The following is a 12556-nucleotide window of genomic DNA, read 5'->3' as shown; positions in this document are numbered from 1 at the left end:
TTAAGCAGGGTTCTTCTTAAAAGTGGTCAGGTCATGGCCTATGGAACTTTGAGCAAGTGCAAAAACTGGCTGGGGGCAGGGATGATGGCATTCCCCCTTGCCCCAATTGGCATCACAGAGAGAAGAGAGCCTCCTTTATTCAAAACTTTTAAATGTAGTTCTATCCTACTGTTAAGTGCCAGCATTAATTGGGGGCTTGTGGTTCAAGGGGGAGTAGGAAGCCAAATACCTTTCCTCTCTCTTGCCCAATATACAAAACCTCTTTCATGACCCAACATAGCTTCACCTCAAGGAAACTGATAATGATTGAAAGTAGGCACGTCACAGGAGATAGCTGTGGTTTTCTGCCAAGTGTTTTTAAGAGAGGTTCATCAGTTATTCAACACTAGTCAGCAGCAAGGGCTTCATTTTGCTTACCCCAGTAGCATCTACTTTGGTGGGATATTTCTTGGATTCCAAAACAAAATCCGCTTGGACGCCTTCTATAAAAGTCCTGTATTATTGCCTTTGTAGGGGCCAGTACTTCAGGGTATTAAAATTCTGGCCAGTTAGTAATGAGTTAATTCCCAAAATTTTGCCCAGCTAGCCATTAGCTGATTCTCTTAGACTCACAATAGACACACTGACTGTTAGACTTGCCATAGGTTAATGCTAATAATGAAGTATGCTTAAGGCAAATGGGCTTATTTTAAACCCCGGGGGCAAGCTGGCATAGTTCTGACTTTAATAGAGCTGCACCAATTTATATCTACAGTGAATTTGACCCTTAAACTTCTCCAGCCTATTCATTGCATGGTGGGATTTAGGGCACATTTTGTTTGGTTTTCTGATGCTTTTTTAGGCTTGTTAGCTAGTAGGCAATAAATCATGTGGAAAAAATTACACACAAATAACTTTTTTTTTTTTTTTTTTGCTGAAATATGCTCTAAAGGGGGAGTTTGTTCAGTCATTGAATTTAGGCAGTAAACAGTCTCCTTACTAAGGAAGCATCTAATGACCAAATAACAAAACTGAGTCAAGAGCTCTGCATTTAATTGCTCCTGCCACAAAACTAGTGGCATTAGGCAAGTCACTTACCTTTAGAGTTGGTGGTCAACATTATTATTAATAATAATAATAATAATAAATTTTTTTTAATTAAACTTTTTTCCTATCAAAACGCGGTCTGGATTCGCGAAACATTTCCGTTTCAACAAGATCAGTCAGGATCTGGGGGGGGGGAGGAGAGACTCTACAATAGCCAATAGTCTGGTTGGCACTCACCTGGAATGTGGGAGGTCCAGGTTTAAGTCCTGGCTCTGCTTAATTCCTGCAACCCAGGTGAAGTGCCTTAATCCCCGGGCTATATAGTCAGTTTCTCTGGCACAGTGAACATTTAATTTCCACACAGTGGAATGGCTCCAACTGGAGAGATGGAGAGAGACTGCTGCTGTAGCCTGGTGGTTAGGGCACTTGCCTGGGTTGTGTCTCAGCTCCAAATCAGGCAGAGCAGGGATGTGAACCTGGGTTTCCCATGTCCCAAGTGAGTGCCCCAACCACCAGGCTGTCTTACAAAAACTCATGATGGCTTTGGTTCCATATCTGAACAAAAACAAATATCAAAACTTAATTTTTTTTCCATGAAATGTAACTTTCCTTCCAGCCCTACTTACCCCTCCCCCCCGTGGCTCTCCTTACCCCATTTGCAAAATGATGACTTCTCCATTGTACCAGTGCTGAGGCTTAATTGTTTCTAAAAGCACTTACAGATCCTTGCCTGAATTGAGCCAGAAGTGCAAAGTGTTACATCTATAACACCTACTTCTTTTTTCTTTAGTCTTAAATGTCTGTCTGCTCCCGTGGATGAAACCTTCCTGGCATGGGTAATTACCAAATTTTACCAATACCTTTTTCCTGTAGATACATGTATCCCTCCATGGATCAGCTGGCAGAAATGCTCCCTGGGATCCTAAAACAATTTGGGTGAGTAGAGTTGTTTACTAATCATTCAGCCTTCATTTTGGTCTTTATGGTCTTCTGACAGTTCCTTCAGCATGTGGTGTACTGAATAGATAAGAGAGTTCACCTAACTTTTGGGAGAATGTGTCCAGCTTCTAAACTCAAATGTTCATATGCGCTGCTTCTCAATTTTTGTCCCAACTCTTTATATAAAAAAATCCTTTTATAGAAAGATTGATTCACTGCTATTCTTCGTTTTAATTTCCACCTTATTCCCTATATTGCACGTGTCCTTTTTTTCTAAAAGTACTTAATTTTATTGGTACTTGTCCTTGTTTTGAGAAGTCTTGTTCAGTTATTGCTAGTTTAAAAAATTTTAAACCATTTCAAATTTGTCCATGGGTAGACTTTTCTCGTTTTAATTTAAATTGTACATGGTGCAGACTACTTACTGCAAGAACTTGGACAGAACTCCTTTTGTCTTGCTCTTTCCCTGCCCCAACGGTGATAAAGTTGTCTTGAAAATGTAATGTGATCAAATGTCTCAATATTTTAGTGTAAGACTCTGAATCACCGAAAATTCTCCTAGCATCTTTCCTCTCGGAGAGCAAGACATTCTAAGGTGGATTCAGATAAAAGTTAAACAATAAGCCTGTTTGGTATATGTTTCCACTTATTAATGTCACTGATTAGAATACACCATTCTCATGTCAGCTTTTTATTAAAATATTGTATGATTTGTTTTTGTGAAGGTGTTTGTCTTGTGCTGATTTTTCTCCCCTTCTACTGGTTTTCAAAGACCCCATTGCAGTAAATGCTTTAATTTGCACTGAACTGAAATTGGTACTATTCATGCCTAACGGGTATATGCCGTTCAAGTTATTCATAAGACTAGTTTCAATTTAGTGTATTCTGGTAACTTTATGTATTGCCTGATAACTGGCATAGCAGCCTTTTTCTTTCACTACTGAAGGGAAAAAAAGATTGGGGTGACATTGTCCAGTAGTCATGATTGCCAGAATCAGAATAATACTATAGTTCACCCAGTATATTTCTCTAAAGAAATACTGTAACTGTCACAATACTGGAAAGCAGATGGACAGTTGTCCCATGAATATAACTATTTAGCTGAAACCAAGAGAGCACTGAGTTACTTTGCTAGCTGCTAGGAGCAGATCTGTTAATGGTGTAAATTTTTGAAGCCCCATTGAAGTCAATGCAGTTGTGACCACTTACACCAACTGCTGACCCGCTCTATAATAAACATTAACTGGCATGTAGTAGTTGTGACCTAAAAGAGAGAAATTGGTTGGATGGAACTTGTTTATTTTAGTGCACTTTTACTGACACTTTGTCTTTTTGTTTTATTGCACATAACTGCTCTATGTAGGCTGAAAAGTGTTATTGGAATGGGAACTGGAGCTGGTGCCTACATCTTAACTAGGTTTGCTGTAAGTTTCATGGAGCTTTCTTAAAACCTTGACGCTCATCTACATGACACCTGTAGCCTATGCAAATATTTCCTACCCTGCCATACCCACTTATTTAAGCAGTCAAGTTTTTAAAGTGGAATAACCTGATCTGCAGGATGGTAAATTCAGAAGATCAAATCTGTTAAGCCCAGGGCTCTACCCAGTTAACTCATGGATGGTTGTTTCTTAATGGAAATTCTCTACTTAAATTTAAGATGGAGAAGAAGTTAAATATTATCAGTTGTCCAGCCAAATTACTTTGAGTAAAGACACAAGCTTATTGCATATCTTTCACATGATAAAATTAGACTTCCCAATGCCCTGCCCCAAAATGATTATCCCTCTAATTTAAACTCTGTATTGTTAATCTGTTTACAACATGTATCTGGCTACTTGCATGTTCACATGATCTCTTAAATTGCAGCTGAACAATCCAGAAATGGTGGAAGGACTAGTTCTCATCAATGTAAACCCTTGTGCTGAAGGATGGATGGACTGGGCAGCAACTAAGGTAAAAAAAAATTTTTTTTAAATAAACAATAAATGTCTATCTTGAGATTGCATGTGAAGGTTTGCGCTTGAACAATGGGCTCTTAAAATATCACATCAGATTTTAGCTAAGCTTTTTTCAGTGTGTATTCCCTATTAAATTGTGGCTGCAATATTGAAGGATAATTGCTTTTGGTTCCATTCTTCAGTTTTAACTAGAGTACTTCCTGTAGGGTTGATAAACTTTAGCTCAGTGGTCTCCAACTTTTTTATGCCCAAGATCGCTTTCTGAATTTAAGAGCAACCCAAGATCTCCCCCACCCCGTTGCTCGCATAGGTGGATAGACTCTCTGGAGCCACAGCTGAAGACAGCGAAGGCGAAGCGAGAAAGCTAGTGATGTACGTGCAGGCTGATATGTGGCCAATGAGGGATAGGCAAGTACTGACCAGAACAGAAGGACCGCAGACCACTCAAGCCAAGTGGGCAGTCTCCCTGAACCTGCAAGCCAAGTTTCTACCAGAGGTTGTTTCTTGGTTTTCATCTCAACCAACCCATACTTAGCTGCTTTCTTTATGTAACTTCAGCAGAGGTGCGGTGCCTTCACTCCCTCAATGTCCGCAGGACCTTGGCCTTTTACAAAAGTGCAGAGGAAGAGGCCAATCAGGAAATCTCCTAGACTGTCACTATGGCTGAAAGGATTAAGAGACAGGCAATCTCCACACAGGATTTCCAAATGGATTTTAGGATGCATTACACTTTGCTATTGGTTACTGGGATTGCCTCCACCCCTTGGGTTGAGAGCCCATTCCACAAGAGTGCAAGCACTGACTATGGCCGCCCTGTGCAATGTGTTGCTTCCAGACATGTAGGGTAGTACATACCTTCATTACGCCTTTGCACAAGATTCTGACAGATGCCTCGTTTGGCATGACTGTCCTCTGGTCACAACTGTTCCATCCTCTTCCTTGCACCCTCCTCCAACTTAGGTACTGCTTATTAATCACCCTCTGTGGAATACAATAGGGACCATCACTCAAAGATGATGAGGTTACTTACCTATAACTGGAGGTTCTTCAAGATGTGCGGTTCCACTTCCCACCTTTCTTCCCCTCTGCTGTGGATCTGTTCATTTGCTGTGGAGAAGGAACTGGAGGCCTAGTCAGTCTGCTCTGCTCTTTATTACCTCAGTTGAAACCAGGAGGTAAAGCAAGGGCGCATGCATGAACCAATGGACACTGTACTTTCAAATTCTCCTGCTCCAGATGCATGGTATTCATGTGTAAACCCTTAGTGGAATACAGATAGGGACCACACATCTCAAAGAACCCTTCAGTTACAGATAAGTAACCCTTTCTTTGCCCATAGCTTTGCCTGCCAACCAGCAATCCATAATGTGAGCTAGGGCATTGAAAATTGGAGGGGGTGGGGGGTGGGGAAGAGTACATGTTTCAAAAATGTTAAGAGAGTCAGACAAATGCATTAAGTAACTAAAATAGCAAGGAGGATCATGACAAAGGATTGTCAATGTGTCACTACTGTTTTAGAAGTGACACCTCTGTGCAGGAAAATGCGCAGGAAAATCTTCATGCATCTTCTGACCACATTAATCTGAAGACTAAAGAATACTAACGACCGTAAGCTTCAAGGCCTAACATTTAAATGAGTGAGGAGTAATAGGTTTAATGTTACCATTTTTAGGCTTGCATATGGTACACAAATGTATGTCTGTACAAAATAATACAAACATGTCCAAAAACATGCATCTTGTCCAGTAACATGTTTATATTAAAGTATATGGGCACACTTGCACCCCATAAAACAGGTGGGTGGCTCTAAATCTCCGCATATAGAACTTCCTACATTTATCCATTGGAAGCTACAAAAACTCTGGTATTTCTAGGCTAAACAACTTGTCTGCCAAGTCCCAAATTGAGCAAATCAATGCACACCTTGTAATGCCATGACACAATGTGCTCTGGTTCCAGAGATGGGGGTGTAGGACAGTCTCTCTGATTGAGAGCTATTTAACTCCTTGGTTTAACAACAGAAGAGGATGGGGTTTTTTGTACTTTACTGGATTAACAAACATTACTTGACCTGGGAGGGACTGGAAAGCTACTTATAAAGATGGGCTAACTGGCCTGCAAAATACGTGATCATCTCACCCAATAGCCTTGGCTCATTTTAAATTCTTCAGTGTCCCAATCCCCATGCTTCTCTCAACACTCATTTGGAATCACTGAGCCTAGCAGGTGGTACCATTGGATTTTGCCCCTTTCTCCTTTCAAAATGTATTTGTATTTGTTCTGGGAACTACTACTGCATGTGTCTTGGGTACCAATTTAGGAACGTTATCCAGATGCAGGTTTTGTCCTAAGGGTAGAATTTTGTTCACAAACTGCCTATATCATGTCAGCTAGTCCAAAGTTCTAAGGAATGATTGCATGAGTATGGGGCATTCTTTCCCCATCTACTGTGTGTTCATTATGTTGACGCTTATGTGCTTACACTAGGTAAACTGTAAGGATAGTCCAAGAGTTCTATCCTGTGGGCACTTTTCAAGTGTGATTTGTGCTACTTGCACTTGTAGTGCCTTCTGATATAACTAGTGTAAATATCTGATCAGTCATGGGAGAGCAGAGATATTTCTAGCTGACCCAATCCTCCTTTTGATTATGCTGTTCAATGTCTCTTGTTTAAATCTTTCTCATTGTTTAGATCTCAGGATGGGCTCATGCCCTTCCAGATATGGTCATTTCACATCTTTTTGGGAAGGTAAGCTACTTTGAGGCTCCCACTTGTTTAGCTCTCATATTGTGGGGAATGCTAATGTCACCTTGATCGATCAGTCGTCTCAGAGAGAGTGCCAATCACAACATGTCGTTCGTGTTCTAGCCATTCCTTTAACTACCTGCTGGCCAGGCTGTCAGTGGCACCAGACACCCGATTGGCCTAGCACACTGCAGCCCAGAACCTGTGGGCTCAAGTGATCTGCCAGCCTCAGCCTCCCAGGTAGCTGGGAATACAGGTGCATGCACGCCACCACGCTCTGTAATGCTAATGTATCATCCCTCAAACATTGGGAAACGTGTACCTTTGTACCATTTTAAAATACCAAAACTAAAACACAAGCTGTAACTTCTCTCTCAACCACAAACTGTTCACAACATTTTAAATTCAAATGTTTCCAGGTGCAACTTGCCCTATCACTGAAGTTTGATATGCAGTATATGAAAGGCTGCATATAGCCATAGTGGAGAGATTTAATTGCTTGTTAAATTGGTTGTTTAAATAAAGTTCTAAGCAGAACTCCTCACTGATTTCAGTGGCAATTTCTGCTCTAAACGTTGATAGTACAATACGGCTTATTGTTTTATCTCCTGATAAGAGCTCTCCTGCTGTATTTTGGCACCATAATAAGTCATAAATCTGGAAAACAAGTTACTGGTATAAACTAAGCTTTTTTTTGTGTGTCCACCTTAGTGTCAAATACTCTATATTTTCTAAGGCTTGTGTAGAGGTAGACTCTAAAGTACTAACTTTCAAAGACAACCATTTTAATGACCTCGAAGCTCTGCTACTTGCTCTTGTCTTGCAAAATTGAGCTCAGTTTTGTAGATGTTCACTAATTTTTGTCACGCTTTGAACATCTGTTTTGGTCTGAACATAATTACTAAATTTTTTTTTAAACTTAACTTGTTTTTAAAAGTCTGGCTCTTAATCCTGAAGTCTCTCAGCAGTTTCAACTGTATTTCCTTGATACTATACATCTCTTCAATGACTTTTCCTTGCATCCTTTGGTTTGTTAGAAAGGATGTGGATTTCAGGTTGATCATCAACACTGCACAAGCAAACTGCAAACCATGCAATGTTATGAGATTAAGTGCCTTGAATTAATAAAACTGTACAACTAAGTCTGGAACTGACTTTCAGACAACTTGCATTACTTCAACCCTGAAAAAAAAATATTGGTACTAATGGTTTGAGAACACTTAATGCCTGAAAAGCTTCTTAAAGGGGCTTGCTTGTTTTAATAAGTCTTTATTTGTAATTAAGCAATGCTACAATGCCATTTATCGTAGTAGTATCTTAATATTAAATGACACTTTTTAATCTAGGAAGAGATTCATAACAACCATGATCTGATCCATACTTATCGCCAACATATTGTCAATGATATGAATCAAACCAATCTTCATCTGTTTGTCAACTCGTACAACAGGTAATATACTTTGTTCTCCAATTGGTCTTTACAGTGAAACATGTTAAGCAATCACTCAAGGGACCAGCAAATATCATTTATGCAGCAGAGATGCTCTCTAATGAAAGGTCAAGCAGAATTGTATTGGAAACCATAACTCTATCAAAGGGTCATCTTGAGACACTGCCTATAGTGTGTCCTTTTTTTTAACTTCAGGGGCTGACTAAACTAAAACTACAAATCCAAAGAAAATTCAGCGCTGTGTGTGTGTGTGTGTGTGTGTGTGTGTGTATACACCTTTCTTTAAGTAACTTGTATATTTTCATGTTTGGAAATGTGTAGAAATTCACATGAATACCTGAATCCCAATGTATCAATAAGCTTTTTGTCTCTCAATCTTCAGTCGAAGAGATCTTGAGATTGAGCGTCCTATTCCTGGAGCAAATGTTGTTACTCTACAGTAAGTATTACTGGTTCATATGAATTGGGGAAAAATGTAAAATCTGTGCTAGATTTAAGTAACTGTTAATGGCATGGACACTGTTACGGGGACAGTCATTAGAGCAGTGATACTCAGACCTCAGTGGTTCAGGAGCCAAATGAGCAATCAGCATTACCCAAAAGAACCACATGAGTGTGAACTCACTGTTTCATTTACTATAATACTATATATTAATATTTAAACAGTATGATGGGAAATATATTTTTATAAAATGACTGACCAAGTATTTTCCCAATTACAATTGGTTAATAACATAATAAAAGCATTCTGATTGATTAACTTTGGTTAATAAGTGTTTTAATATAATGTGCCGCAAGGAGACCCATTAAAGAGCACCTTTCGAGTATCGCTGTGTTAAAGGCCTTAAAGCAGTGGTATGATTTGGTGGGTGTTTTGCATATACACGTTCCAGGTTTGTAATTGAAATAAAAGCTTCCAGTAGACTTTTTTTTAAAAGCTCAGTATTGCAGACGCATGCTGCTGCTTATGGGTACAAAGAAGTCTCAAAATTTGGATTTGGGGTTTAAAAACTTGCTGCACATCCTGGACTTTCTTAGGAAGAGTTTGTTGTGCCCTCCTAAAGTTGCAGTCTCACAAGTTGGGTGTAAAGTGACCCTCAAACTTGAATAGCGAAGAGATCAGAGTATAGTGTTTTGTTTAAAAACTTAATTAGCCTGAAGGGAGGAGCAATTGCAAGCATTTAAATCTCTTTGAGTGTGTTGTCACTCTAATCTCTTCACCCCCCCTCCCGCCCCCCCAAGAGTCTCTAGTTAAATTTTGTCACAGGGGAAGCATGCCAGTGATGGGTAGCTCTTCAAGTGGGGATTAAATAGTGGAGAAGATGGTGATGCCTGGTGGTGCTTGTACTCTTACCCATGATGGATTTGCAAACCTGAGTTTAAGGTGTTTAAACTGCTTTACTTAGAAAGTGGATGTAATTGTTTTCTTATATGGGGTAAGGCTCCAAATTAAGTCAATCACCTTGCAATTTGAACATAAGTATGAATAATATATGACAAATAGAAGTATGAGTGCTTTTACAAAGCTTTTATTTACTGGGGGTGGGGAGGGAATAAGAGGACAAATTTGCACATTAGCTAGTAGAAAAAACAAGTTTCATGAAACTTGAACATGTAAATAAAATTCTGTAACCAAACTCATTCCACTCTTTTTAAAAAATAACAATTTCCCTGATGAATGCTTTTGGGGGGGAGGGGGGAAATAAATAGAGAAAAATGCATGGCTGCTCACTAATATAGAGAGGATTCCAGGAATAATAATAAAACTAGTCAGTTACATTTTTGGGACAGCAGATGCTTCTTCTACTCACTTAACCAGGTCAGGATCCTTCCAATCATACTAAAGGAGAATTTTGGGAAAAGCGAGGGCGGAGTCATAGAAAAGTTGAAATGAGTATAGAAGTAACCACTGTCTTGTGGTGTCTTTTTTTTTTTTTTTTTTTTTCTTTTCTTCTTCTTCTTCTTCTTCTTCGCAGATGCCCTTCACTGTTGGTGGTTGGTGACAGTTCTCCTGCTGTTGATGCTGTGGTATGTATAGTCAGACTTTCATAATAAAGAGCATTCTTTTCCTTTGTATTAATCAGTATGCAAACTGGGAAGTTATGCTGGCATTGCAGAAATCATACCCCATATAGGAAGGTCTCCTGCTATTGATCCAGCCCAGTTAACGCTTCCCTTTCACACCTTTCAAGACAGAGCTGTCACTGTTCTTAGATGTTTATGCCTCTGTCTGGATACCGTTATGTAATGGCTACTGTTCTAGGACAGTTGCCACAGCAGTACTTTAGGCATATAAGGAGCTGGTTGAGAAAAATGTAACTTACAAATGTTTTTCCTTTAGAGGAGAATCTGTAGCCAGTATTGTAGCGTGTTCTCTGCTGTTAAATGGAGTTTTGCTCTCGGTTACTCTGGAAGCAGTGTGTTGCTTTGGCCGATATAGCTAGCCTCAATGGCTGAATGACTTAAAACATTGTGCCTTAATGGGTATGTCCATTCTTTGGCCATATAGCTGCTTACCATCTGGGATTCTACCACATGATCCCCAGTCACACGACAGGGTTTGTTGCCACTACAGTGTGTGAAGCACAAAACTCTCCTAATTCCTTGCTAATGGACTTGCTTGTACATGTGGGAATAGACTATTAGAGCAAAATTTGAATAATATTTCAGAAAAGCTTCAGGGGGGGAAATCTAAAATATGCAATTTTTAGGATATACCAACCCTTTCGGAGAACCAAGTATTAATACAATTAAGTTAAGGAAAAAGTAGCTGGATGAGAGAACCGCGAAGAACTAATTAGTTCAGAATAATGGTCTTGAAGATGAGAATAAGATGCTAATAACAGTGCTATTTTTCCATATAGGTAGAGTGCAACTCTAAACTGGACCCAACAAAGACCACACTCCTAAAGGTAATAGGAATAAGAACTGTAAATTACATATTTGTGTTACAATGATGCAACCTCATTGGTCTTAAACAAGTGAGAGAGCACAAGTTAGCCCAGTGTGGTGCATGACTGTACATACTGAGCATTTGTTTAAGATTAGTTTTAAGTAAACTGGGGAAAGTGTTTTCTTGAGCACAGAGCAGTCAGCACTAGTGAATGAAATCATTACTGGAATGGAGGATAAAAAATAGGTCAGTAGTTGCAGAAACAATATTTGGGGAGAAAAATCTGCTTGCATGCTTCAGACTTAGCAGGGAGGGGAAATAGCTGTGGGCTCACTTTCATCTTCTGTGTTTTTAATTTAAAAAAAAAAGACTATTTTCGTTATACACAACATATGTACACAGTACTTTAAACTTGCGGACAAAAGTGGCTTTAGCCTGTAGACTCCCTATTCATGAACATACAGAACCTCAGTGGTTGAAACCCTGAGCTAAACATTCAGAGGTGGATGATACTGGCTGTATATTTAGAAACTTATCCTATAATGGATTTTAAAAACTGGCTCTTAACAGGATTAGGAGGTCATTTAATGAAGTAAAACTGTATTGTCAGTGCAAAATGCTGCTGTAGAGTGAACTAGTCAGCCTTCTGCTACTAGGATATTTTTGCCTCCAAAGGAATAGTCACAAATGTCTTTCCTTCTGGATTTTAGTAGCCGGACATTTTTGTAGAATCTATTAATCGCAAGTGAACAACTTTAGCCTAGGTCTTGACACAAGACAATTAAGATATATCGGAAGTAAAATGAAAACCATTTTAATATTTTACATATATAAAGAAACAGACTTAAATCAATTTTACTGAGTTTGGTAGACACAGGCTACAGCCCAGATCAGCAGCATAGCCATGGTGGCAGTGGAGGCATTACTGCGCTATACCAAGTACAAACCCACCTGCAACCAGCATTTATACTTGTGCTAGCTTCATGTAAGTTCCCTGTTTGTGTAGCCCATACTCTCACTACCTCTTCCTGCAATAACAAAACAAGCTGTAATTACTCTGTAGAATAAATACATAATGTTCTGATTTACATGCACTGTCATACCTGGCTGCCTTTTCTGTTACTCTGGGCTACTTTCCAGCATAGCTCAGAATCAGAAATGTATTTTAATATTTCCCTTTATTTGATAGTCATGGAGTGGGTGCATCTGTAGTTTGTAGTACTTAACCATTGTTAAATAAAAGTTAATAGGAAAAAAGTGTCCGCTCAGGATTTGGAGTTCTTGCCATATTCCCTACTAGGATATAATTAAAGAAGGCAGTTAGTCAGTGCTAATGTCTAAGCCAGGGGTGGGCAACCTTTCAGAAGTGGTGTGCCGAGTCTTCATTTATTCACTCTAATTTCAGGTTTCGCGTGCCAGTAATACATTTTAACGGTTTTAGAAGGTCTCTTTCTATAAGTCTGTAATATATAACTAAACTATTGTTCTATGTAAAGTAAATAAGCTTTTTAAAATGTTTAAGAAGCTTCATTTAAAATTAA

The 12556-nt window shown here is 39.2% G+C and overlaps 1 protein-coding gene across 1 annotated transcript in view; it reads left to right on the top strand.

Annotated features, from left to right (window-relative positions):
* The window catches only part of NDRG1 (N-myc downstream regulated 1), a 49005-nt gene extending 37283 nt beyond the window's left edge, over positions 1 to 11722 (top strand). Inside the window, exons 6-13 of the mRNA XM_026646667.2 lie at positions 1900 to 1962; positions 3329 to 3389; positions 3835 to 3921; positions 6619 to 6675; positions 8019 to 8122; positions 8505 to 8561; positions 10099 to 10150; positions 10987 to 11722. Of these exons, the coding sequence (XP_026502452.1) occupies positions 1900 to 1962; positions 3329 to 3389; positions 3835 to 3921; positions 6619 to 6675; positions 8019 to 8122; positions 8505 to 8561; positions 10099 to 10150; positions 10987 to 11079 (574 nt within the window). The 3' untranslated portion in view covers positions 11080 to 11722. The remainder of the gene's footprint in view (positions 1 to 1899; positions 1963 to 3328; positions 3390 to 3834; positions 3922 to 6618; positions 6676 to 8018; positions 8123 to 8504; positions 8562 to 10098; positions 10151 to 10986) is intronic.
* Positions 11723 to 12556: the final 834 nt, after the last annotated feature.

This window comes from Terrapene carolina, unplaced genomic scaffold (genome assembly GCF_002925995.2).
Source record: "Terrapene carolina triunguis isolate 2854851 unplaced genomic scaffold, T_m_triunguis-2.0 Scaffold58, whole genome shotgun sequence".
Lineage (NCBI taxonomy): Eukaryota > Metazoa > Chordata > Testudines > Emydidae > Terrapene > Terrapene triunguis.
Note: the sequence above shows the minus strand (reverse complement) of the source record. Positions and strands in the feature narration are given on the sequence as shown.